Source organism: Galendromus occidentalis, unplaced genomic scaffold (assembly GCF_000255335.2).
Source record: "Galendromus occidentalis unplaced genomic scaffold, Mocc_1.1 scf7180000077463, whole genome shotgun sequence".
NCBI lineage: Eukaryota > Metazoa > Arthropoda > Arachnida > Mesostigmata > Phytoseiidae > Galendromus > Galendromus occidentalis.
This window is the reverse complement of record NW_003805451.1, coordinates 526,377-552,869: the sequence shown is the minus strand read 5'-3', so window position 1 is coordinate 552,869 and position 26,493 is coordinate 526,377. Positions and strand designations below refer to the sequence as shown.

The 26,493-nt window shown below is 51.2% G+C and overlaps 2 protein-coding genes across 2 annotated transcripts; one reads left to right on the top strand and one right to left on the bottom strand.

Annotated features, from left to right (window-relative positions):
* Positions 1-205: 205 nt before the first annotated feature.
* Positions 206-1,131, top strand: LOC100902216 (peptidyl-prolyl cis-trans isomerase NIMA-interacting 4). The gene is given in 4 exon segments (XM_003744238.2): positions 206-275; positions 278-297; positions 712-819; positions 950-1,131. Coding segments are annotated over 4 exon segments (369 nt in total). The 3' UTR covers positions 1,121-1,131.
* A 1,452-nt stretch (positions 1,132-2,583) lies between these two features.
* Positions 2,584-23,857, bottom strand: RhoGAP71E (Rho GTPase activating protein at 71E). The gene is made up of 10 exons (XM_003744264.2): positions 23,363-23,857; positions 11,449-11,585; positions 7,123-7,338; positions 6,739-6,926; positions 5,167-5,303; positions 4,837-5,011; positions 4,085-4,309; positions 3,362-3,571; positions 2,897-3,235; positions 2,584-2,772 (listed from the first exon to the last, which is right to left on the bottom strand). Exons 1-10 carry the CDS (start codon positions 23,461-23,463, stop codon positions 2,584-2,586), a joined length of 1,917 nt encoding a protein of 638 aa, XP_003744312.2. The 5' UTR covers positions 23,464-23,857.
* Positions 23,858-26,493: the final 2,636 nt, after the last annotated feature.

Below are 26,493 nucleotides of genomic sequence, written 5' to 3'. Positions count from 1 at the left end.
GACTGACGCGGACTGCACTGCAAGCTGCAGGTCGAGCGCGAATCTCTCAGACACCATCGTCGGCCGGAGTAGAGCGCGCCGTTCGAATGCGTCCATAAGCATAGGGATCCCTCCGGCGGAGAAAGAGCCAAACAGCGCGTCTGCTTCAAAGCTGTCGACAATAATTATTATTTGTAGGATTCCAGTTTCTCCCTGTGGTGGACTGATGCCGCCGAAGAAAGGTGGAGGTGCCAAAGGCGGTGGGGAGAAGAAGGACGATAAGAAGGAGAAGGGGGCTCCGGCGGAACAGCTGTCAAGGTAATCAATTCGCAATAAAAGGGGATTCACCGGATCGGATTCTCGACTTCTCCTGTGAGCTCCGCCAACTATCGAACGCATTCGGCGAACGGAAACTGGCCTAGGTATTTTCCATCTCTTGTGATTCGTCATAGATTTTCTTCATCTCTGTCTCGGAGCACCGCTTGCCAGCTTCCGGCGCCGGCTCAAATCGGCGTAAACAAGGGGTGCTTAGGACCGCATGCTCGGAAACATGTTGCGGTTGTTTTGCTTCCGAGTAACTCGAGCGCTGCGCGTAAATTCCGAAGATCGGAGCTCTTGCTGACAATTCATTTTTTGCGGGAGCGACTGGGGAATTTGGGGATGGGTAAGGAAATGGTTGACGATGCATTTCCGCGATGGCTCCGGGAGTGAATCGTTCATTGTTCCTCTCAGGTACGTCACATTTTGTGCGAGAAGCAGTCGAAATGTTTGGAAGCGATGGAGAAACTCAAGGCCGGAGAATCGTTCGATAAAGTCGCCGCAGCCTTCTCTGAGGACAAGGTGAGCATTCCACGGAGAGTCATGCATCTACCCCCAAGTCACTCCTCCAAGCTTTCGCATTCCCTATGGGGGGATGATTCCGCTGTAATTTGTGAAAATCGAGAGAGCTGATCTTTGTTCGCCCCCATAGGCCCGGCACGGCGGAGACCTCGGCTGGATGACAAGAGGATCTATGGTAGGACCTTTCCAAGATGCGGCATTTCAGCTGCCAAATTCTACGTGTAATAAACCTGTCTATACTGACCCACCCGTGAAGACCAAGTTCGGATATCATATCATCATGGTTGAAGGCAAGAAATAAATCCAGTCCAAGTTCTTGCCTCGATCGGAGCGTCCCGTATCTTTGCTCACAGAGAACACCGCTCCTCCATGAAAAGAATTCCTGTAATATTCTAATGGACGGGCACCCCAACAACGAACTTTCCTGTGCCTCTCGCAGAAAACTATCAAGCACTTCCGAAAAGGAGGCTAGGATGACGATCCGGCCGTCCACGAGGAATTCCAGACACGACGAGTGGATGAGTCCTTTTCCTTCGGCATTCTCAAGTTTTATTGAAAACTTATGAAACTTTCCCCTTCGATGAGTCAAAACTGAACCCTTCCATAACATACACAATCAGTTTTCCGTACACAAGATCTCGAAAAGTAATCCTCAGCTAGATATGTTCGCCATCGTTCGACACTTCCGCACAAGATTTCAATCGCACAAGTCGCTATCGTAAAAAAAACCGAGGTCAATCCGGACCCGACCTCGATATGGGGGGATACAAAAGTACAGCATCATTATATTATCATCATGGAGCGTGATTCTGTTTTTTTCTTATTTTCGATAGATATACCTAAGCGTCGCGCAGCCAATAGTTCTCCGAAGCGACGGACTCGCTTCGGAGGGCTCGCGACAGCGGTTCCATTCTCCTTCTGATTTCTTTGATTTTTTCCTCTCGATAATAGGCTCCAGAACCAATACAGGAGGTCACGATACGGTTACCGTATTCTCGTCGAGTGAGACAAGAACACCATGTCCCTGAGCTCAAGTTCTCCCTCACGATTCTGGTATGCCGCAGTATGTTTCGCTGTAGTAACTCAGAAGCTTCCATGCACTTTGGTTAATTAATATCACAATTTAACCACTTGTGATACACAGCAGTAATGAGGCAGTGTCGCCTGCTTTCTTTAATGGGGCCCAAGAGTCTCTCCGGTCTGAGTGGTGGGGTTTTTGGAGGAATTCACGGAGGATCCCCTGAGAGTCTTTTCACAAAATCATCGAGCTCGTCAGGCCTTCAAGGAATGATTTTCATCGCCGAACGCTCATGAAAATCGTGAGGAGATTTCCAAGCGAGATGGGTGGTCAGATCAAGACGGTTGCACTCTCCGTCGACGATATAGATATATATAAGTCGATCTCAATATGTATGTATATGATCACGTATATGTGAGATGATTGAAATGGTGAGGCGAATTGAATCGGAGGTGTTATAAAAAAGAAGTATCGGAAAGATAGAATGGTTCGTCTTCAAAAGACGGACACTATAAGTTCGTTCTCTTGTTGAGGTAAGTTGTGACGATAGAAGTTTTGTTGATGTCCCGCTTATAGATCGCTTAGCTTGACGAATACGAGCAGATGTTTAGCACCTCATGAACCCCACCAGCACCGAGTATTGTACCCAGTTAGCTCCAGCTAAGAGCTCTAGTCACCTGGGGTAGCATTCCCCGTTTTTGATGCTTAGTCCCTTCCTGTTGTCAGGACATCGGACTCCGGCGGCTCTATACGCGAGGCTTGAAGGGAGCGTGACCAGGAGCGGTCTGTGAGGCTTGGTCGTTAGACGAATCCGCAGTCTGTATCAGGCAACTGCCCCCATTCGGTTCTACGGCCACTGAGATCGTGCTGCCCGAAGAAGTGCGTTTGGCTGCTCCATAGGACGAATTTTCTTTGTTCTTCCTCGAATTGGATCGCTGTAATTCGAGGGAATGTTCATTAGAAACGGGGGAAATTTTATTCCGAGGTTCGAAAGGGATGAAATACTCGTCCGACGATCATCCCTCGTGCGATTCCCCGACACCGCGTCACCACTCGTACCTTGAGGGATGTTTTTCTCTGAATTCCGCTTGACGAGTTGCTGGAGGTAGAATTAGTCGACGAAGACCGATCAACTTGCAAGAGGGAGCTCTTCACGTCATCGAGAGCGGACGCCGAGTTCGAGTGGGATGACGCACAATTCTGCATTTTGCCAACTTGATTCAGTGGCTGCAGCGGGTTCTTGCCTCCGACAATGCCTAACATCGTGACGGGCGCGCCTGTTGAACCCGCGGTCGGCGCACAGCTTAACTTCATTGGGACTTCAAGCTGCGCGGGCACCACAGGGTTCAGGAACCACTCGGAGCGGGTGCGCATTCGTTCAGTTTGGCGTTCATGAACCTGTTGACGACAATAATCCGGATTGTGAAACGAGGAATCGATGGATCCTCGCGGACGATTGGAATCCCTGATACGAGACGACGCAGAGGTCGTCTTCCGATTGCCTGACGCCGACATGCAACTTACCAAAGGAAGGAACGACATGGATTTATGGACGGCGTCCTTGTTACTCGGGTTGGGAGTTTGTGAATCAAGCGGGAGAAAGTCTTCGATGTTATTCATGAGGCTGGTCGTTTCCTGGAGATCTCCAATATCTCGCCGCCTCAGATCGGTTCCGAGGCCGCCTGTCACCGTGTAGGAATGAACCATCAAGTTCGGCTTCTTCGCCGGCGACCCCTACGGATAATGAAGACCAACACCGGGAATTGTAAGTGCGTCAGCCAAAGTGCAACCGGCTCACCTATTGGCTTCTTAAGTGACTTAGTGGTTCTATTCTACGGGTCGAAGATGGTATATGGTATATGGTGTTGACACCAAGAATGATGAGTAAGGTAAGTTTTGTTTGGAATCCTCGGATATTATTATTCACAATATTATACAGTAGTAATCATCGTCGTCATTCCTCTCTCTATGCATACACCTTGCGAAGAGAACGAGATTTCTGTCAGTTCTGAACAATGTACAAGGAGTCAATATTTGGTTAAAAACAAAAGGATTCCCCTGTAGTGTCCGTATTCGAACGAAGTGAGGGTACGTCAACGGATATTTTATCGCTATGTGGCGAGTGGGGAGAATTTTTGGTTTCTAGTAGGGAGAAATGAGATTCGTGCGCCGTAGTAAATAAACATCGTTCCGTCTAGGTCTACTTGGCACAGATTCTAATAGGATTTATGGATGATCCTAACTAACCTTGGTGGTAACGACTTGCATGCAGTTGTTGAACAATCTGTGCTGGTCATATTGTCTACCAGAGTCCTGAGGAGCTTTCTGCATGCATTCGCTGAGTTCCAACTGGTTGTTCTGTTGCACGTGTTTTCCGTTTTCGGGGGCGCCAAGCGATTTCAGCACGGTGGGGAGTAGAGTGTTATCCTCAAGCGATATAGAAAGCCGACCGTAGCACGCCTCGCCCTCGGCCTACACACCACGAAACGAGCACAAGCATGGGTTAGCACGGTTGTTGAGACACACTCAGTCACGCGTCACGCACGGACTACGTTGCGTTCACGTGCTGCTCGAACAGGACGAACTGACCGATGACTGAACCGCATATGGAGACCTATTCGCTTCAGGGCTTCAATTCTCCCAGGAATCCCTCTTTCTCTCGGGACAGAGCAATGTTCCGGATAGATCCGATCGTTCGGTCAGCTCGTCTATTCGAGAGCTCAGTCTCACAACCCGACAGCATACGTGATCGCTCGATGGCGGAAAGCAGCAGAAAGCGCAACAGAGGAGATCAGAGTTTGGAAACAAAGAGGGGTTGAGGGGAGGAAACAGAAATCAATCTCCGAGAACTCTAGTTCTCTGCGTTTTCAGTATTCATTGGGGCTCTAGGAACGCTCGTATCGACACGGGAACGGGAATTCCCTGTGATAGATGAAAGATGAATCAGACAAAAGAGGGCGGAAAGAGCGGAATTGATAGGGTTAGCAGACGAAACCTACTTGGGACACCCCCGACAAATTCAGGATGGGCGTAGACGCACAGGACGACATTCCCAAGGGACCGCCTACGCCAACCCCAAGCCAAGGAATAGACTCCTCTGCTTCGGAGATCTCCAGGGACGGCGGCGCCCGACCAAGTAGTATCGCGGTATCTTTGTGCGACGCGAAAGGGTACCTGGAAAACGAGCTTTGTTAGAGAATCTCCCTTCATCTATTTGATTCGTCAGGGGACTCTCGGCTCGGGGGAAAGCCTTTGGACACCTGCTAGAGGTTTACGCGCAGCATTCGATGAGAATTTCCTGTGCGCTGGACTAGAGGGGAAAAACTCACCGATCGGCGAAGATCCAGCCATCGTCCACGCGGAGAGCTCGTCCGGTCATCCTCGCGTAGTATTCGTAGTTTTCTCTTCCATATACGTTGCTCGCTCCAAATTGCTCAACTAGGAACTGCATGGCGCGAGTAGCGTTCTGCAACAGGAAGGTTCTGCATTGAAAGATCTGTGTGACTCACTGCGACATCGTCGGTCAGAGCGATCCGGTCGCGCATCAAAATCATACACTCGGGTGACGATGTAAGAATAATGTGGAGTCGTGGAAAGAGAATCAGCTCATTTGCGGAACAAACCATCACCTCAAATTTCGAGTGAACGGAAATATGGAGTTGGAACGCCCGATCTGGCAGTCATCTTTTTTTTTTGAGGAGAATAACTCCACTCATGAAAGCGGGACGATTCGTTTCTCTCCTCTCCCCCTTCAGGATAGCCGCGACGACAGCGGGATCGATGGAGTTTGCCGGTCCCAACGACTCCGGCTGAGCATTGCGCGATTTTCCTGCGAAGATGGGAAACCTCGCTCCCGCGTTTCCAACAGAGTTTATCCTTGAACGCGTGGCGAGAAGCATCAGCTTCACCCTATTTAGCTTTCGTCGAATTCCGAGCAACTTTCACTCCGCGAAACGAGCGGTTGAGCTACCTGGTTAAAACCCGGAGCTCGCTCACGGGACTGACGCGCGAAACTTCCAGGAAGCCTGGCGGAGTAGAGGCGAGTCAACTTCTCGCCAAACCATGAGAACGCAGGTCAATCGACCAACCACGAAAGCTAAACACTAGCCCAGCCGCTATTGAGCGGGAATGGGTCTTCCCAACGAATTGCCCCATTGGTTTTTCCACCGGTGACTCGCCGCGAACACAATGGGACATTACAGAAAATAGGACAATTTCTAGATTTCATTACGGGCACCACGGGGTCACAAGGTAGCGATTTCAAAAGCCGCTTTCACTATGACCGTCTGTTCGACGTATCCGTCCACGGGTTCGAACTCGAAGCGAAAAGTGGAGCGCTTCAAATCGTGATATCAACAGTTTCGCTGAATTGTGAGTGGAAAAAAACATGAAGCAGGAAAAAGACACCTGATACGTAGGTATATCACTTGGTCCCGAACGAAAACCCAGAACGACCAGGAAACGATGTCGCGTCGAGCTCGTCGCCCCGCGATTCGTCTGTCGTCATCATACAATCAGCGAAATCTTCTTCATTCCGGAGAAGCTCCATATCTCTTTCCGCACCAGGATTTTCTACTCTCGAGAACAATTTCTCGAGCTGCCGGTCTGAGGAGCTTCTGAAAGAGCTTCCGAGACCACATTCGGCACGGAATAGTTCTAATGGAAGTGATGCTGTGGGGAAAGCCGTGGATCTAATAGAAGCAGCAAGACGTTCTTCCCGCACGAAGACGATCTCTTCAGGCGGAGGAGCCGCAGGAAAAAAGGCCGCAGCTTATCGAACCAGAGAGGTGGAACTGACTGTCACCTGCACTCTCGAGAAGTTTCGCCGGAACGCATTTCGAGAATCTAGGAATGCAGATGAGGGAGGGCTGAAGATGAAAGTAGAATCGAGCGCAGCCTACCTTGAACTTCACGATATCGGTCATCCGAGCAGTTTTGTTGATACCGTCGCAGGTCCTGAAGAACGAGGGAGCCACACTCACTCCCAGTGCTTCAGCGTTCATCCTGTTCGTCTCGCTAGAAGCTGCGATCGTGCGTAACGTCCCGCAAATTAGCACCAACAGTCGCTGCGTCAGCGGAGGTAGGCCAGCTGGAATTGAGGAAAAACACGGCGTGATCAGACCGGTGTCCTTCAGCGGGGCAACGCCGCAGCATGCGTGCCACCCACGTGAACACGTATGCGCATACATTCCCATCGCGGCCTTGGACGAATATCGATACCGGGGTCGACTACGAGTGCGAACAGCTGTCGCCTAAGGCGGGGGAGACGATGTGGGAGATCTCACCTATAATAGAAGCGATGCGGTCTCTCTTTTCGTCGAGCGGAATTGACTCGTCATGAATAATTCCCAGTAAGCGTCCCTCGACCTCCGAACCGAAAATGCCGCCGGGGATCTTCCGCAAAAACTTTTTCAGCACCGAAGCTAATGTATGCACGGAGAATTTGTCCAAGTTTACAAGTCGACCCTGTTCTAGGAATTCGGTGAGTTTCTTCACGTTCCCTGGAAAGGAAAAAATAATGAAAACCGTCATTGGAGCCAGAGATGGTCAGTGATTTCAAACGAGCTGAGGATGCATGATCTACGGATGGACGCAATGCTGTGGGTGTGTACATGTTTTCTTCGTGAACTCTGGGTCTCTCCCTCGATGGAATGATTTTCGTGATTTCGTATCACGAGGGAAGTCTGGTCAAGCAACGATCAAGAGCATCAATGATGCGAATCCCGCTTGATTTCGGAGGATTTCCTCTCTTCTCAGCCGTCGAAGATTCGCCGACCACTTCAATCTTGATTGTCGTTCTGTGTAGGCTCGCGGAGAATTTCTGATAATACCCGTGGGTTCTACTCCTGACCTGTCAAGCGGAAACCCACTCTCGACAGAAACGCGAAGAGTCCTCCGCGAGCAGGGCATCTTCATCTTCTGGAATGCAGTTGAATTTCCGCAGAAAATAACGAACGACGCCGAAGAAGACGTGCGCGAAAATAAGTTTGGAAACCAGGCTCTTCGGGATACACTCCGCTATTCCCCGATGTGTGAAGCGGGAAAGTAGTCGGAACGTGACTCATCAGTCAGCTTCGACACGAGTCTAAGTGAGCTAATAGCATGCTCGTTTGTACATCCCCTTCATCAGGGAGATATCCAGCTGAGACGCGAGCAGGACGTTACAGGCGGCGCAAGTAAAGTTTTCCCACCCGTCAACAAGACTCGACCATAATATCGGGATAACTGTTTTCGAGGCATGAGAATTTTCCCGCAATTCGAGGCAAACTCTCGGAATCGCACGTAAGCGACCTTCGCTTTCACTGTTGAGTCACGAGTCTGCGAGCGGTTTCCAGCCAAGGCGATTCATCCATTTTACGACGGTGTGATACGATGGGTTTCGCCAATGGAACGATACCTTAAAGTATTGAAGCCCGAGCTCCTCAAGAAGAGAGTTTCACGCCTCCAGTGGAGGAGACCTAGAGTACCATGCGGGGAACCTCAGGGGAACCCACGTATTGCCAATCGATGCTGCCCCTTAATTAGGCGAGTCGGGAATTATGAATATACAATGTATAATTCATATTTATATACATTCAATACAATCCAATGATTGCAATCAGAAATCATATTCGAGCTGACTCATTGAAGAATTCGCTTCTCGAAGCCTCCATGTCGGAAGGAGTAGCTGGTGGGAGCTCTCTCGAAAGTCGCATGGATGGCGAGCCCCGAGTGTCAACGATAACCTACTTCCCAGTCCAAGATCACTGCGAGATATTATGTTGTCGGGCGAGATGTTGTTCTGGAGACTGACTTGCAGTAGACGTTGAGCCGAGTTCAATAAACTCGACTCGTTGGGAACAATGGTCCAGAAAGTCCGCGGATCTCGAATGCTGACTTCGAATGTAGGTCGTCCAACTGATTCAAGTCTAATTTGTTTCTCGGAGCACGCTAATTGAACGGGAAGCCTCAGTGAGTGTTGAATCAGAAAGACAGCATCGACTGCCTCTTGGAGACGTCGGCTCCCGCGCGGTGTGAACTTTAACGCGACCAGATTTGCTACGTTTGGTGACGCTTCCTCCCAGTTGATGACTCCACGCGACTCTGATGACTCCACGCGACTCTGATGCATTCCACGCGACCGATAACCAGCTGGGACACATGGAGCGATACGTAGATTCTCCCACCGCCAATTCGGGGAAGCTCTACATATAACTAGAAACAAGGCTCATCGATGAATTTCGAGGAGCAGCTGCAGCGACATCGATGCTCATGGCGGCCTTTTCTAGTGCGAATGGCAGAGGGGAAATGGGGAAAAGTCAACGTCGTCGTGAGTCAATCCATGGAACACTCAGCTTGCCTTTCAACGTAGTCACCAATGAAGCTCTGCAGTTCGATACGGGCTGCCTGAGCTCGACTCCGACGTCAACTTGCTCGCTCGCTCGTCCAGGCGGTCGGCAACAGCCGACGGAAATGGTGGAACGGATATTCCGCTCGCTCGTGCATATTTATAACATGATAAAAAAAAAAAAGCTCGTCAACATAATGGAGGAACCTTTTCATTTTGGGCTTCATCGTTCACTCGTTTGCCAAACGAGGGACGAACGGACGAACCGTCAGCTTGCCAGTAAACACAACAAGACTCTCGAGACGGCCACATTGAAAGTTCGAATTCGTATCAACCAACGATGAGCGGCAAAGCCCCGTTGTTTCGCTCTTCGCTCGCGTCGTATGACTTCGAGTACGAGGATGGTCATGGTGACGCGATGATTAGCGGCAGATCGTTCTTCATCCACAGCTTCGGGGACGATAGAAGTATGAATGGAAATGAATCCTCATTCATCCCCGTAGTAGAAAACACCTTACTTAAGAAATATTTTCTGCTGCGCCCCACGGCTGCGGTGAGCAACCAACGCGCAGTTACCCAGCGGGGGATGCCATTTCCATGAAAACTCCGATGCGGCCGCAAAGCTATCGCACAGAAAACACGTCGTAAACGTGGCTAAATATTGTTCCGTAAGTTGCTTACGTCGAGGGTTTACCAGCCTTGCCATAGACGACAGGACTCGTCTCGAACAGGACAGATTTCGTTCGACGTATTCGAGGGCTGCAGACCATGGAGATTGGCGAATTTCCTCTTGTTGCATCGCGAACGTATCATTCCGTTTAACTTCCCGATCGCTTGGTTCGGAATTTACGGGAGGAATTACTATAAGGCTTAGTCCAGGATCTCCGAGTTGAGCTCTTTCTGCTCACTCCCAAGAGAGGACCAGAATCGATCAGCAGGAAGAGGCAAACACGCGGCAAGGACAGTGCGCAATTAGATTATCATCTGAAGCTTACATAGCAGCACGCTCGATCCGATAACGGTGCCACGGGAGCCGCTTAATAGAGGTGGACCCGAGTCGAGGCAAGCCAACGATAACGCTCACCATCAAGCGATATCTTCAACAAACAAGGACAGGGAGTCTGTCGACGAGCTCACGGACTGGAAAGGCCCACGCTGAAGCTCAAATCAGGCCCTGTTGAGCAGAACCAACAGCCGAACTTTGGCTCGAGACAGGATAGCACACCGGCTGAAATACTGGGAGGAAACGCATTCCGACACGTTCTGCGTGATAGCGATGAGTCCGACGCGACGGCGGGAATTAGGATTACACCCACGACAGCGATATACGTTTCGAGATTCGCATTTGAGGACATGGAGCCTGATCTGTGATAAATAAAAAGAATCTCCATAAAACAGGAAGTCCCATTTTTGGAGAGAGAGCGTTATTACTTCGAACGCCGGGAGCGAGACTCTCGGCGAAGGATAAGTGTTCCGCTCAAATCGTATCCGGGGTACAGACTCTCGGACCAGTACGTCTCTCGTTCCCGCCGCATTCTAAGGGAATTCGTAACGCCTTATTGCACACGTTTCTCGACGATTTTTCTAAAATTCCCTCGGAGCCGCTACCGCGAGAGCACTGAACGGAGATCGTGGTCGCCTCCAAAATTTTGCCGGTAATCCGAGACATCGGAAAGACGATATTGGAATTCCGAAGCTCTCACATTAATTGCATGGAATCAATCGAAAGCCGGAGCGATAATGGCAGAAAGTCCTGTCTGATGCGAGCAATTCGATCATTCTCGATGGACCGTTTCCGGATGTGCCCATCGCGTCGTCGCTCTCAAAACTCGATTGTACCCGCGCGAGCACTTGACCGCACCGAGCTTTTCCGAAGACCGACTTCGCGGTGGTTGGAATACGTCGACTCCAGTCCCAACAGCTGGTGGATTTTGGATTCTGATATTCCTGGAGATTCCTCGTTCCTCCTTCGCTTTCCGCTTCGATAGTTTTCGTCATGCCTCCTTCGAAATTCGGAGAGAACGGGAAGCCCCCATGAGCCCTCGGGGGCGTTCCCTCGTCGAGTCGACGAAGTCCGTGTTCAATCATACCGCAAGAGACTTAGCTCTAAGACGGGAGTGGACGTATCGCCTCGAAGGTTATCCCAACAGCGCGGTGGACAGCATCGACACTAGTAAGGCTTGATCCAGAAAGCCCTTGAGCGAGTTGATTGCAGTGAACGAATCGTGTTGTCTCGAGTGGTGAGGGATTCCAAGGCAGCTAGAAGAGGAGAATATCTACCAACCTTGATGTCCGGGTGCTCGGAACACGTCGCGTTTATGAGGTCCAATTTTATTAATACACAAGATTAGCACAAGGAGGGGACCAGGAATGTCGCCGTTTGCTCTGCATGTGTCCGAGAAGGGCACGCCGAACTTCACCCTGCAAGAAAACAGACACGTTAAGCAAAATGGTTCTTCCTGCGCAGCCATAGGTGAGGGCTGGCGTCTCGTGGTACCTTGAAGATAAACTTCAGTTTCGGCATGAAAACTCGTGAATCTGATTCTGATCATTTGAGGACGATCGATGGTGTTAAATTATTTTCTTCTCATGTTCGGACGACCCGGAGCTCCCCCTCGCTTGGAGTCACTGTACTTAGACATTACGCGCCCACCGCTCAAGAGCAATGCGAGTGATTCGTATGCATTGCCACCCCGTTATCTCCAGCCAGCGGGTGATATTGTCGAGCAACAAAGCAGTACCGACATTTTGTCGCAGCAAAATGACTTTCATGCCACTAGGGAAATGTTTTCCCATCGTTTCTATATCGCTGTATCCGAACAAAGCCCTGTGGCAGTGACTGTCGCACCCACTGAAAGCGGCGTCAATTGTTGGATTGCGACAGAGAGGGCGTCGGTCGTTCTTTCTTTCTTCGACCATCCGTATAAAGATATCCAAAACTTTCGTGGGCTATACGCGCTGGGTGGACGCTTGCTCACAGGGCATAATAAGATGGATAAAGCTGTGTCGGAACCGAGCACGTAATCCCGAATAGAAACTGACCGACCACCGCGTGCGACGACCAACGTGGGCGTCTCGACGCCTGGACGAGATTGTCCAAAGGGGAAATTTGCATCGATTACCGGAGTATCACGCAATGGAAGAAAATGGAGCGTTCTTTGAACTTTGGCGTTTTTTTCGGCGTGCTCCCCTGAGATAATATTTTTATGCCACCATGTTACGGGAGATGCTAGCAATAGAAGGCTGGGACGGCCACGACGAGCGTGACGAGAGCATGGATTATTATCCTTAGCTCGGGCTCTCTCTCTCCCTGAAAACGTCGTTGTGGTCAGAATAGAACAGCTCTGAACGTCAATATTTTATAAACATCCGTGAGTGAAGCACGGTGTTTCCGTTCGACATCGGAAGCCTGTCGTGTACATACAACAGAAATCGAGACATGACACGGCATAAGTATAAATATTTTCTCCTGACACCGTATCGGTTCTCTTTCGCTGGAGACGATCGTTGCTAAGCAAAGGTCAAAGTGGAACTCTCGACGCGAACTCGGACGTTGATGGAACTCTCGGCGACTCGAGACCGATTGCGTAGAGAGCACCTGAGCTTTGAAAACTTCGGAACAGAGCGCGCTCAATTATAAAGTGTTCACTGGTTCTAATCAATGGCCGACCTCGTGTTTCCTCAACCGTAGGAAGCGAGGATTTGCGACTCATTGACGGCAAATCAGGCGGTGGACAATTGAAGAGGTTTTGTAACAGCCTCCGTTCTAAACATAGCTCACACATTACGAAATCTCTACCGAGACTCTCGACCCTACGGAGCTCATTTTCAGAGAACGTGTGCGACCGAAAGATCATTAGCGAATCGATCAGTCACTCAGTCAGTCACCACGCAGACTCTTCCGTATGTCTCAATCTCGAAAGATGAAATAATGAAAGGATCGACAGATGATAAATGAAGACCGGGTGGGAACACATCGCTTGATACGTTTCTCCTCTCCTGATTTCCGTCACAGAAGTTATTTTCGAGAATTATAACCAATCGGCTATTCTGAGCGTCTTCATCTTCACTGTTGCGGGGAAACTTCATCATAGAGAATGACCCGTGACCTGGAATCTCTAAGAATTACGGTGCAATGCGATCATCACCGAGATCAGCTGTTTTAGTTGGGTGTGGTCTTCGCCCACTGACTTTTCGCGCACCTGACCCACAGTTCACCAGAGCAAGGCCGTTTTACGAGTGTATACCCGCAGACAAACGCACATCTCCCATCGTCTCCTGAGCCATTAGTTACATCGATAATGAGGCAGAGCACCGCTTTGAGAAATGCCTGCCTTCATCACCGTTGAGGAAACATCCTCGAGCGGTGTGACAAGAGCGGCCACCGAGAGGGCCGATCCTTTGAAGGTGTTCGAGATGATTATCTCGGTGAGATTAATCAACGAACGAGTCAAAATAGGAGGTGTCAGTCCTGTCATCCCGATGACGTTTAGGACGGGTCTGCCAGGTTATAAACTCCATCTGTTTGCGTCGCAGCTCGCGACCTGTTCGATTACACCGCGACGTCAAATCACTGGCTCCTCCGTCGTCGGGGTACCCGCCTTAATTTCCTCGGGAGCTTCAATCGTTCGACTTGACCTGGATATCCAACGCTCCCACCTGGAGCTCCGCGAGTTCACGCGCAGTTATGAATGACTCAGACTATAGCTACTACAACAATTATTCCGAATCAGATGACTTTCGGATCGATCAGTCCTTAAGCCTAGGGACTCAGTGCCGGGGTGGGAAAGGGGGGTCGAAGGTCGTCGATCGTTCCATGCGGACCTGTTGACATGACTCCGGCATTGCAACACTCCCTGAATCGAAACGGCGAATCTTCACAAATGAGAGTCATGCTGTCATGCTCATGACGTAGAGGCGACGCCGAAGCTTTTCTCCATGAATGAATGAATCGATGAAATTGCAAAACGTGGTGACGATATCACATCACGATACATATATTCGATCTCCCCATCGATCTCTTCATGCGGGCATGGATGCGCTGAAAGTTGTGCGGAATCTTCGAGCGCGACTCAGGAGAGGATTGCTCCTGCTGACGTTTCATGCCGCAGAAGAATAATACCGAATCTCAGCGGGCTAAAGGATTCCCTCGCTCATGATGTTGCACTTTGGCCTTCAGGAGCACAAAGGAGGAAAATGGACGAAGATACGACCGAACAAAGTCTGTTGATGTCACGGCAGCAACGGAGTCACTCTAATATAGCATGATGTCACTCAAGACCGATTTTCGTTGCCGTCAGGGCTCTAGGTGGTGTCGCTGCTGCTGCTGCTGCTGTTACTGTCAATTCGTAGCATGTCCCTACCGGTCGTGGGCCCCATCATGTCGCATAGCTCTACTACTGCTGCTGCCACCAACACCGGTACGACTGCAGTCTATTCCTGGATGCTTCCTAAAAGGGCTGTCCTAGAGCGGAAAGTCGGCCCGAACGACCGACGGGTGCTTAGTCAGCTCCAGGCAACGGGCTTGCTCGCTTGCCTGAACGAACCGACGATTGGGGCTCACTTAGTCTCGGGACGCGTTTAGGGTTCAAATATCAATTCTCGGATCGAGGCTAGGCCGGAACCCAGTCTCACTACAGCCAGGGACCGGTGATTTCGTTTCTGACCCGCCTCAACGCCTGCAAATTGGACACCGACGATTCTGGTAAATTCAATCCGAGTGGAATCGCTCGCAGGGGCCCGGATCCTCCCTTGGAAATCGCTCCGAACCGATTGCGGCCGGGAAGCGAACGATTTGAAATTCTTGTATCGAACTCAGCAGAAACAAGTAGACAGAGAAGGCCTTCTTTCTGGATGCTCTCGGAGACTGATTCCGTCAATTTGCCGCGAGCTCCATCGGGGCGAATCGCCGTAATCGCGTCTACGTTTCGATAATGACACGCTGAGCAAGCTGAAGGATTTGGGAATAGGGTTCCCGTCCCCTCTACGATAATCTTCGATCGGCTGAACGCCTTACTTTCTCACCAAGAGTCCCCCCATTGTTGCTTCGCCGTCAGTATCATGGAGCGACTCCTTAGCGACGAGAGACAGCCTCTCCGCCAGCAACGAGTTCCCCGAGCGGAACATGTTGAACCATTCCTTGGTATATGAGCTCCCTAACAACGAGAATTAGTGGATATTCGATACGGCCATCTCAAGAACCACTTCCGCAAAGCAGAGCGAGCCTCTGCCACCAGCGAGCTGCGTCGACCAACCACGATACCACAGTAATTGGTCGTGATGGTGGTTTGTCTCTGCTGCCTCATGTGGTCGGCTGCTGAGATCGTCCGTGACGAGCTCTTTCTTTGATGAACCACTTCCTACAAGGAGAGTTCCCCTCTACAGGTTGGCTCAACGAACGCTCGAAGTGTCCTATTCGGTCACCACAACTGTTGCTACCCATGACTTGGACTTCTGATATTCCAGCTAATTCCAATTACTGACTGCGTACGCGCGGGTATGAATAATCCTTTTGTGATCGCCGCTTTCGAGCTATTTGCGATAATGATCACACGACTCGGAGACGCATTATCTGTCTCCTTACTCTTGCAACGTCTCTCTGACGACAGCGAGATCCGACGTCTGTACGTCCGCCGATTACGTTCCGCTTCTCAGAAGATTCGTCGCAGAATCTGAACCAATTCACTGTTGCTGCAACGTAATAAGCTCGTCTCGGCATACGCGGGAGCCCTATCGAGGAATAGGAGATAAATTTCGTGGAGATTATCCTCTTCGAACGGAAACCACGATACCCTGATAGGCCTATTAGTGGCTCCGTAGAACGAACGTCTCCGGAAGATGCGGCCTTGGAATTCCAGTATTTTTTCTCTTTTTTTCTCGGAGTGTTTACCAACGAAGTGCTACGTCTTTGGGTCTTCGGGACTTCTGTATCCAAGAGCGACAATTAGTCACCGAGGAGGCCCGTGAACGATCGCGAGAACATTTGCATCGAATAAGTCCTCCTGCGAAAAATCTCTCTGAAGTCGCAGGTGCCGCAGAGAAAACAAGTGACGGAATCCTTTTCCAGGGTCGATAGTGCACGAAAACGAAAGTTGCCGAACGTCTTGCTTTCCATTCCGAAGGTCTCAGTCAGTGAACTGAGCGTCTTCCACGATGGCTACGGCACGAATCGAGCGGAGAAAACGAAGAGCAAGAGCGAGAGAATAATGAACCTTCGACACATGGATTTCATCCGCGTCGATACACGTTTTGGTCGTCATAACCAAAACTCGCGGGAGGACGTCGGACGTGTTTCCACTTCGTTCCTTCTGCGTCATAGATTGAGTCGAGATAGTGACCAACAAAAAAGCTGGGCCTCGATCCTCATTTCTTCAAATTTCCGATCGCAGCTCCCGAAAATTACCGGATAGGGGGTTGGGAATTCCGAGATCTCCAGAAAATTGCAAATTGAGAAAATTCTCGGTGTCTCCAAAGACCGTTCCTTCACATCTGATACCGAGACCGCGATCTTCTCTGGGCCGTGATTCCGACAGAGGCGCTCCGTTCTCGTTGAAAGGAAAGAACAAAGTCAACACTCCGTGATCTCGCATGCCGTCGGGGAATTATGAGCGCTAACCGTATGGACCTCCTGTGAGTTTTGCTAGGCAAGGCTCCGAAGAGAACTGCTATTGTACTCGCTCTTCGGAAACTTCAAAAAATCGGATCGTGTGCTTGATCCGATAGGTTGAGATTTCGTGACGAATTATTCTTCCTCCTACGAACGCTGCGCTCGGAGATTTTCAGTGGTGATTCCCAATCGTCCCACGGATAGGCCGTTGACATCTCGCGCTCGCTCGACCACGCTACGTATCACGGAAGGAATCGCAGACACTCAAGAAGTGTCCGACAGACCAAAACGAGGAAATCGGACTTGACGATAGTTCAGTCACCGCAATCGCTCTCGGTGTCGGCAAGTTTTCCAATCCCTCGACTAAGAGAATATTCGACGACGAATGTTTGATAACGAGCTGCTATTATCAGCGCAGACGGCAGCACCATTATTTCGCGAGCACTTGGTCGACATTCACGGTTGTTATCAGCGAAATTGCTAACGACAACGGGTCGGGACGACATGTTCGTAGCACAATCCTTCTCGTCTGTGTGACGTATCACCAATTCGTCATCCCGCCTCCTCCGTTCCGGGGGATCTAATCGGAAGACGCAAGAAAAATTCTCAGAGAGCCGAATCGAAGACGTCGCATGAGTCACGAGAGCCCGGACTCCCGATACCATTGGAGTTGCCGGAGAAAATTCCACGGAAGAGAGCTGCCACAGGAATTCTCGCTGTGACTTTCATTGAATTGACGTCTGTCGCGTGACATGATATTGGCTCCTGGTCGTTGACGCGGCGCCGGTCGGCCGCACGTGTCGATCTGCGAAAGATGACAGCAGAATGCACAGAATCTCAATACTCGGATAATTTCATAATGCTTTGAGCGCTGACGACAAGTGGCCGCCATGTGAACGACAACCGCTATTCGGCGGTCAATCGGCGAGCGACACCATCCATCACTCGCACGTGATCTATGATCCACGCTGGCGACCGTCAACGGGAGTTTCTCTTTCTTTCTCCTTCCCAATGGAAGGCAATGCCGGAACGAATGTTTTGACGTCCGGCTTACTCAAACATCTGTAGGTCAGAGGTTCCCGTGGCGTCTTATGTAACGCGGCGACAGTTCGACGCGACGACACTTCTATGTACTACGAGCACTCGTGCGTCATGTTTCCTCCCAGTTTGGCACAGCCACAAACTCGACCCGGGCCCGCACGGAAGGATGAAAACAATTCGAGAGCTCATGGAAATCCGTGTACATAGGAGCCCACAGAAATGAGTTGCTAGAACGAATAATTCCTGCGAGACTCCACTCCTTCCGGAGTAAGTACAATAAAGACGCTGCTTCGGTCGATGTAGATACAACTTTAGCGCGTCCTAGAAACTCCAAGACGTCTTCTCGAAAATTGGGGACTCTCGTTTTCTACGCCTCATTATCAGTGTAGATCCGTATTCGCATCGTGATTCTATAGAGATGTAGAACTTCATTGTTGATCCACTGGACGTAAGCCGTACGTTGTGTCTGACGCTGTTTATCGCTCTAATACCTTGGCTAAAACCTCCGGACCCCCACATACGTATCGCGGAAGTTTCGTCTCAATCGGTTGAGCGGTGTCGCATTGAATCGCGTTCCGAGCAAAGGGCGATCGCGCCTTTTTATACATATAAATAATAATAAAATAAATAAATAAATAACAATAATAATATATAGATTCGCGGGCCACGGTCCCATAGACATCAGACGATCATCGTGCATTCTTATTCCGTTCTGATTCTGGCTCGGACTTCTGCTTCCGAATCAATTCAACAACCCGGCCGAAGAGAGCTGCGGAGCTTCCCGTCAGGGACGCGACATTGTAAGCTTGATTTCGAGCATGAAGCTCCTCGCCTCGCGGATACGAACTCTTCGAAGAGGAACAGCTCGCGCGCTAGCTAGTGACACGAACATCACTGCTATTATCATCATTGAGCACTCCCATCTTCCGTATTTTCCGTGACCTAACTACTAGTTGAAAAAAAATACTCTAACCGTGTGCTACCGCGCGAGACCTCGCGTGTTCCCGTTTGCGTGTGGACGCGCCTGCGTGGGAGGAAAATTTGCGTGACCACGGAGGCGATCAAGTCCAGTTTTCAGCGCAACTCAAGCCGAAAAATCGTTCCCTTTTCCGTGTGATTCCTCGCGGCTCGACACGACATCTGGATCCTCGGCAGGATTTCGTCCTCGTGAGGAAATCTCTCTCGGGACTCACGGCAGACTTTTCAATCATAGGCTCGCACCGGACAGAAAACGGAAACCGGAGCAGCGACTGACATGAGCGGGGGTTTCGCTCGGGGAAGTTATCACCGGAAGTCTCTGGATGAGATTCTCCCGCGAGAATCAGGGACAATCAATTGAGGGGCAAAGCGTGGAGAAGAATCGGATTGAGCGGGTGTATCACGCGGTGGGAGGCCGAGGCAAACCGACATTTTTCCGTAGGCGTTCATTGTTCCCTTCGGACCCGACTGCCCCCTCCGGTGAAGCTTATTCTCGGACCGAGCTTCTGATTACTCGGATGTTCCGTCCTGCACCGGGCTTCGAAGAGCGAAAAACAATGAGGATGATGTAAGGAAACTTTTTTTCCGCGGAGCCATCCGTAAAAACTCGGGCGCGGCTCACGTCGGATACATGTTAGCATCGCCGGCTTTGCGATCGGCCGTCCACGAGACGAGCGTTGCGTCACAAGCAGCGGATCAGAGCCTCTGCTCGTCCGAACGAAGTTTTGCAAAAAGTAACGCACGTCTGGCAGTTTTCGTTCCCGCATGACTCAGCCGGTGTATTTCCCGGTTAGAGCGAATTGTACAGTCGGTAGTCCTCCGGTAAGACCCCAAGGAGACGTCATCATGCGCAACATCGGGACGAAACGGAGCTCGTCTGGACGAACTTGCCTGTGATGATTCCCTATTCGATCGAAAGATTCGACGTATTCGGCGGGGGATCCTCCGAAAACGCCACAAGTGTATCTTATGCCTAAGCATTGTCGGACCGCGGAGCGGGGCACCGATCCGGATCCCGGATCCCCGACTTCCTTCTTTTGTCCGCCTGTCTTGTGAGAAAAAGGATATCGCATCGAGAGATAGAATCACGCCGAAAAGTCGGCACCTTTTACGGAATTTGTGCTATGTCGGAACAGGAGCCGTACCCCGATGCAGCTTCCATGGTGTCGAGTGTCGATGTTGGAGCCATGTTCGACTTGCTCTGCATCTCTAGGAGAGAATGCGCCTCTCCTCACAGAATGGCAGCGCCTCAGAACTTCTCAAGCGATGGCCCGTCGATACCACTTCCGGAAATCCTGCCTTCGGAAGTTTCGTATTGGTCCGAACCCGTGTGAAACTTCGGCCGGCATCGCTTCTGCTTTCGACAAAAGGTCGAGAAGCGTTGAGGCATGAGTCACAGCAATAACAACAACGCCAGCGATCAAGAGAACAGTGGCAGCGTGTTTTTTTTAAGAGCGTGACACGTCACGTTTCTTTAAGCGATGCCACAGCGATCTCTGAATGCGATCGCCGACGTCCCTTTCTCGTTAGCGCCACCGCCGATGGCAATATTTTCCAACCGATTTGGGGATTCTCGAGAGCACAATTGGAAGACGACGAATACATTTGCATGGTCCGCTATTCTTCGCAAAGGACTTCAGCTTTGGATGCTTTCTGTGGCGTTCGTTTTCGGGTCAGCGGAGCCGAGTGGAGCCGATGCTTCGAAACGATTTGAATGCTATCATCGAGACCTCGCAAACGATGACTTGAGCGTTCGTTCGCCGCGGGAAGAATCATGGAAAACATAAGGACAGGAGCTCTTCCCCGGATATTTTCCTCATCGAGTTACAGATGTCAACGACAAGTGTCTGGTTGAAGACATTCCGTTTTCGCCACAGGGACCCTGTCTCTCTCATCGATTTGCGCGTGGGGGAACTCGTTGCCGGAATCCCTCGCGACCTCGGAAAAGCTCGCGACCCGTCCACGTGAACACGTAATCAGGTGTGCCTAGCGAATATCGGGTCTCGGAAATCAGCTCGGAAAAGCCGAGGGAGCCAGGCACAATGGGACGATTGACGATATGGGATCAATTCTACTATTCGGAACGATGGAATCAATGTCTCGTTGAGCTGACGATCGTTGTCCAGCGACGATAACTCGTTGACGACCACTTTTTTGATCGGCAGAGCGGCTGGTGCTTCTCGAAGCGACGCTGGAATCGATGAGACTTCCGAATTCGCCCAGGTGTATTTATACACAAGCACCGACATTCGGAGAGCTCGAGCACATCTTCCGAAGACATCCCATGGTCTCTCATGGTCGCAAAAGCATCGCATGATCGTAGTAGGGGTTTCGCCCCGGAACCTGGGACTCGAACACCTCTCGCGCTGCCTTCCTTAACCGATCGGATGGGTTCCTTACGTTTCTGGCGTAGGAAATTGGGGACGAAAATGTTCAAGGCACGTTTAACTCGGACAACGTTCGGCTCACGGTGCCGCAGGCCCAACAACTGAGCAACTCAACGGTAAATCAGATCGCCACGTGGAAAACCAGAGAGGAATCGGGTGGAGTAGATTCCGCGCGAATGCTCGAAGCACGTCCCGGGCGACGGTCCGAGAAAAAAATTGTGCCAATCTCGATGGGAGTTATAGTGATTCCGCAAAGATCTTAATTTTCGCGGGAGAGACCAGCAATGGCTGCCAGACAATTGAAACGCTCTCTTCTAGAGTTCAGCACTCTACGGATAACGGCGGCGACAGCAATGATTCGCTCGAGAGATTCCGACCGAAAGCGGCCCCACCACGGGGCCTCCTCCATCAACAACAGCATTGGGAGAACATTTTAAACTCTGTCGTCGGCGGCGGAATCATCGTCAACAACAACAACAGCTGCTGCTGCCGCTTCGGCAACAACAACAGCTCTCCGCATGAAACCGACTCTCGAGCGACCCGACTAGGTCCAGAGAGACTCTTAATAATCTCATCTTTCGAAATAACTTGGGGAAAACTTCCGCTGACCCTTGAAGCGCGCCAGGAGAAAAGAAATGAGTCACGTCGACCTCGACGTTTTCCAGGATTAGGATTCCAAGGGAAGCGAGTTGCACCGGCGCTCCTGCCGCTGACGATGTGTCGTTCACAGCGGAGCGTTTCTCAGGATACAATCGACAAAAGTTCAAAAACCACGTCCCGAAAACGTCAATGCGTGGCGGACGGATGTGACAAGAAGAAGTGTCACACGAGAAGGAGGAAACAGCCACAACAACAAACGCCTCCCCGTGGCGGAAATCTCGAAAATCCGATTCAAAAAATTCCTTCTGACGAATCGTCCGAACTGTCCTAGATAAGTCAGCTCGCCACTTGAGAAGTCGAGGGTCGAAGGAATACATCGTTATGTCAGCAGACGAGGAGGGTGGATATGAAACGGAAAACAATAGGATCAATACTCGGAGCTCTCTAAGGTAGAGAGGTCCTTGAAGTTCTCATGTCGGCTTTCTGAGTAGTCCACGGTCGGTCATCCGACGTTGAACGAAACCTCAGTTTACCGTGCTCAACCAGAGAGCTCGGAGAGCCTCGAAGTCTCTGTCTCATTATCCTCGTGTTCGGACCCACGTCTGCTGATCTTCTTATCCATTATATGCGGTTCGAGCTCCCTGCTTCAATTCCGTCCGTGTCCACGAGATGAGGACTCGTCGATAGAAGAAATATGCCAGACGAGTTCCAAGAATCGAATATTCAATCAGTTATTCAATTAAGTTATCAATCGATCGATGAATCAATCGGAGTTTGCCTCGACATCCGCACCAAGTCCGAAGATCTCCCAGATGAGAGGGGAACACCTCCGCGCCGATCATACCGCAGCAAAGCGATTTATCTCTCGCTTGATGGACTCGTACCACGTATAGCACTCATGATTCATCCGAAAGGTTTTGAGGAAAATTTCTTCAGGACGGAACCGTAGCGCTTCAACAATGCTCCGGTGAAGCACGCTCCGCTTCCGACTCCCGACCTAGCCAACAGAACGAACGAAGATGTATACCGGGTACGAATCGAGAAAATTATTTCGTCTGCTGTCTTGCCGGCAGTGGTGACCACGACCGTCACCGTGAGTTTCGTTTTTCTCTCGCAAAACAGCGTCTCGATGAAAACAAGCTCGGCCGCCGTCGACGCGGTCTTGCATGATTTCGTATCCCTCGTAGCTCGCGAGATGTCACCAAAGCCCGCGGAGTTTCCCCGCAATTATTTGCTCGGGAGATGTATTGGGAAATCGACTCTTCCTATACCTCGGGGGTGAACAGACTCGGAGCATCTTACGATAAGAAACGGATCATAGACATACTCGGAGGGAGTGAAAAACATTAAAAATGTGAGCAAGAGCATGACGGGACGGCATGACGATGCCTGAGTGCGCAACGATTGGATCGGACTCCTGTCATGAGTCAGCTATCAGCTGATGTTCAGGGAGAACTAGTTCTGTGGTTGTTTCCCTCACCGAGTAAGCATACGGGACGGGGATTCTATCGCGTAGAATGACACGTTTTGAGAGATGAACGTCGAACTACTACTAGACAGAATAACGGAAGGAGCAGGGCACTTACTTTTCCATACGTATCGCGTATGGGCCATTGTATCCACACGATGTCACAACACTGCTGAGGGTACTCGCCCCCCGATGAACACGTCGAGCCCAGCCCGACATGCTGATTATGGTCTCGGCCGTCGTGGGTCCAAATTTGACTGATGACGATCCCAACGACGTTGGAAGAACCGATATGGTTTGTTTGCTGATCGACCGAGGTGCTCAATTCTGTCGTCGTCGTCGTTGTTGTCGATTGGGATTTGAACGCTTGTTCTCGCCGCGCTCGATTCCAGTCGATCGGAAGTCAAATCACATACAGGAACAGTGGCGATAGGGCGCCGGTAGCTTCACCGCTCTCCTCCAGACCGGAGTTTTTCCGACATGTGCGGAGACTTCGGAATAAGAAGAAGAAGAGGAGGATATGTGTATCCGGTAGACGAGACATACGACGGATTCCAGAGCGCTCTGGCAGACGATTCTAATGAGGTTGGTTCCGGATTCGATTTCCAATCTCTTCGCGGAATTGACGACTTCACTTGTCTTCGGGCTGCGTGACTGAGAACTATGAGCGAGCGAGCGAATGATCGATGAGTGAGAGATTGACTGACTGACAGACTGATTGACCGACTGGCTGGCTGGCGGAAATGAGGAGGACGGATCGGCTAAAATTTTCGATCGACTACAGCGGCTGTTCGGGTGGCTCCTACATTTTGGAATGGTCTGCTATCTTCCGCCAGTAGTCTTCAAGTTGACGTTGCGGTGGTGGATGCCACCGGACGAGTGGGACTGCTCTACCGTTCGCCGTTGTTGTCTACTCCGTGAGCGGCGGCGACGACAGCGGCGGCGACGAACGACGTGAGTTGAAGTCGAGCGGCGAGAGCAGAGTGCAACTGAGCTACTCGGATCCGTTCCGGATGGAGCCGACGGCGTCAAAGCGAATTCCCTTTTCGGTCGCACGCCGCACAGGATCACCATACAGCTGTGGAGCACACAATTGTAGAGCAGCGAACGTCTGATCGAACGCTGGTCTGCTCGCTAGCTAATTCTCGCACAGCACAGACATAGAGGTAGGCTGGGAAACAACCGTTCTACGAGCTAGCTGTTCACTAACCAGTTCATTCACTCAGTTAGCTTTCCAGCAGCAACATTTGCAACAACAACAGCAGCAGCAGCCGCACCACTGCTACGACGACGGCGGTGGTAGCAGCAGCAGCAGCAGCGAATTTACTACACACACGACGAACGGAACCAACCAACGAACTAACGAATGACTGGAAGAGCCACCGAACGACGACGACGAACAGCAGCGGCGGAACGAGCGGCACAAAAAGAGAGGGAGAAAGAGAACCCACCAAAGGGGGAGCACCACCACCATCAACTAGTACATACACAGCACCACTTCTCTCACTAAGAGAGAGAGGGGCGCAGCCGCTGCTTCGGATGGATGAATTGCGAGCGACCCGAGCGGCCCTCTCGCTATAAACACCGATATTTATTTATTTTCTTCCTCGGCTCAGGAGGAAACTCGAGTTTCGCTCCACGACGGTGACCGCGCACGCGAACGGCCACGCGGTCGGTGACAGTCCAGCTCATGTCGAGCGCGTGTCGATATCCCGTTTGCATTTGCCGTTCCTGACGGTGGGATTTGACGTGAACCGGGCCCGCTCGAAATCCTCTTTCGAAGTGATTCTGTCGGGGAGATATTGGAGTGTTGAACCTCGCGCGATAGGCTCGAACGCCGAGGGCTCGACCCGAGAGAGGATATTGTGAGAAGAGGAAATCGTGAGGATGGCGCAAGACCCAGGAAATTCCACTCCAAGTAAGTTCTCTATCGAACGGAGGGGGACAGGCTCGTTTATCGGTTGGTCTGACAGCGAGTCGCGAGCTGAAGTCGACACTGAAATGTTCCGCGCGACCGCGTCCCATTCGAGGTCGCTCTTTCGCACTCCGAAGCGATTGAGGGCAAGAGATAGGTTGTCAATGGAGAACGGAGTTGATCTGGTTGCTCTCGGCCAACGACCAGAGATTCCATGCGCGCGTGACCGAGGCCGCCTAACGGATCGCGGACTGCTCGAAAATATTCCGGAGAGTTCCACGGGCTCTCTGGATCTCGGAGATAACATCTGATCGGGGACAACGACTCAGGAGAGGGCAAAAATGATTTTCCGATTCCAATCATGCGGAACAGGGCAGATACGGTCGGAGCGGAACTCATATGGACAGAATTGAAGTCTCGCCATCGACCTATTCAGAGACTTCCGGGCTCAGCCTGGAGAATGAGCACAGCGAAAATTCCCATTGCATTGAGTGAGCTTCATTTTGCGTCAGAAAGTGCTAAGTTCTCCGAAATCTCCGACGTTGGGAGCAGCAGCTGAGGCGGCGCAGACAGCTGTTTTGGCGCCAAAAGCAGAGCAGCTGATTCTCTCACTCTCTTGACGTAGTGGTGGCCGGTGGTGAGGAGAGCGTAGTAGGACGACGAGGTGAGATCATCAGAATGATGATGTTTATTTCGAACGACGACAAGCCCCGCTGCTGTTGTTGTGAATGAACAAGAGAGAGAAGAGTCTGAAGCAGCAGCCGTCCACTCGCTGAGGAGCGGCAACCTACGACGACCCATTCAGGCTGCAGCAGCAGCGGCAGCGAGTTAGCGAACGGTCAGGCAGCGAACCGCACTCCTCGGGGCGGGCGAGAGCAGCAGCCGCCGGCGCACTGACCGCGGACAACAGCGGGTGCCGACCACCATCACCGTTACACTGCTACCACACGAGTGATCATCATCGTCGTGAGAGGAGACTGAGTTTGCCGCACTGTACGTCGGAGAACATTCGCTCCTCACGGAGAAAACGGAAAATGGCCTCCGTCTGATTACCGCTCCGAACTCGCTCTCGTCGAGCTCTCGGAACAAATTCCAGGCTGCTTCAGCTGACCTCGAGGAGAGAACGTGAGACCGGCTAGCCGCAATTGGAGTCTCGACCATGGTGCCTCGTACGGAGACGGCGGCAGCGACGGTGGGGTTGCCGACGTCGAGCGCGGTGCTTCCAGGGTTCGGCGAATCCTGAGGATCAGATATCCGGTCGTAGGAGATATCATCCCCATATCGTCGGATCATCCGCGGACTGAGCGGGAAATCCGTCGGCAAGTGCCTTCGAG

Excerpts from the sequence above, each read along its gene's own strand:
- RhoGAP71E (XM_003744264.2), bottom strand. The coding sequence starts at position 23,463 with ATGTCGGGCTGGGCTCGACGTGTTCATCGGGGGGCGAGTACCCTCAGC. Across the intron at positions 11,586-23,362 it reads TACGCGATACGTATGGAAAA|GGTGAAGTTCGGCGTGCCCT; the intron begins GTAAGTGCCCTG and ends GTTTTCTTGCAG. Across the intron at positions 7,339-11,448 it reads CCGAGCACCCGGACATCAAG|GGAACGTGAAGAAACTCACC; the intron begins GTTGGTAGATAT and ends TTTCCTTTCCAG.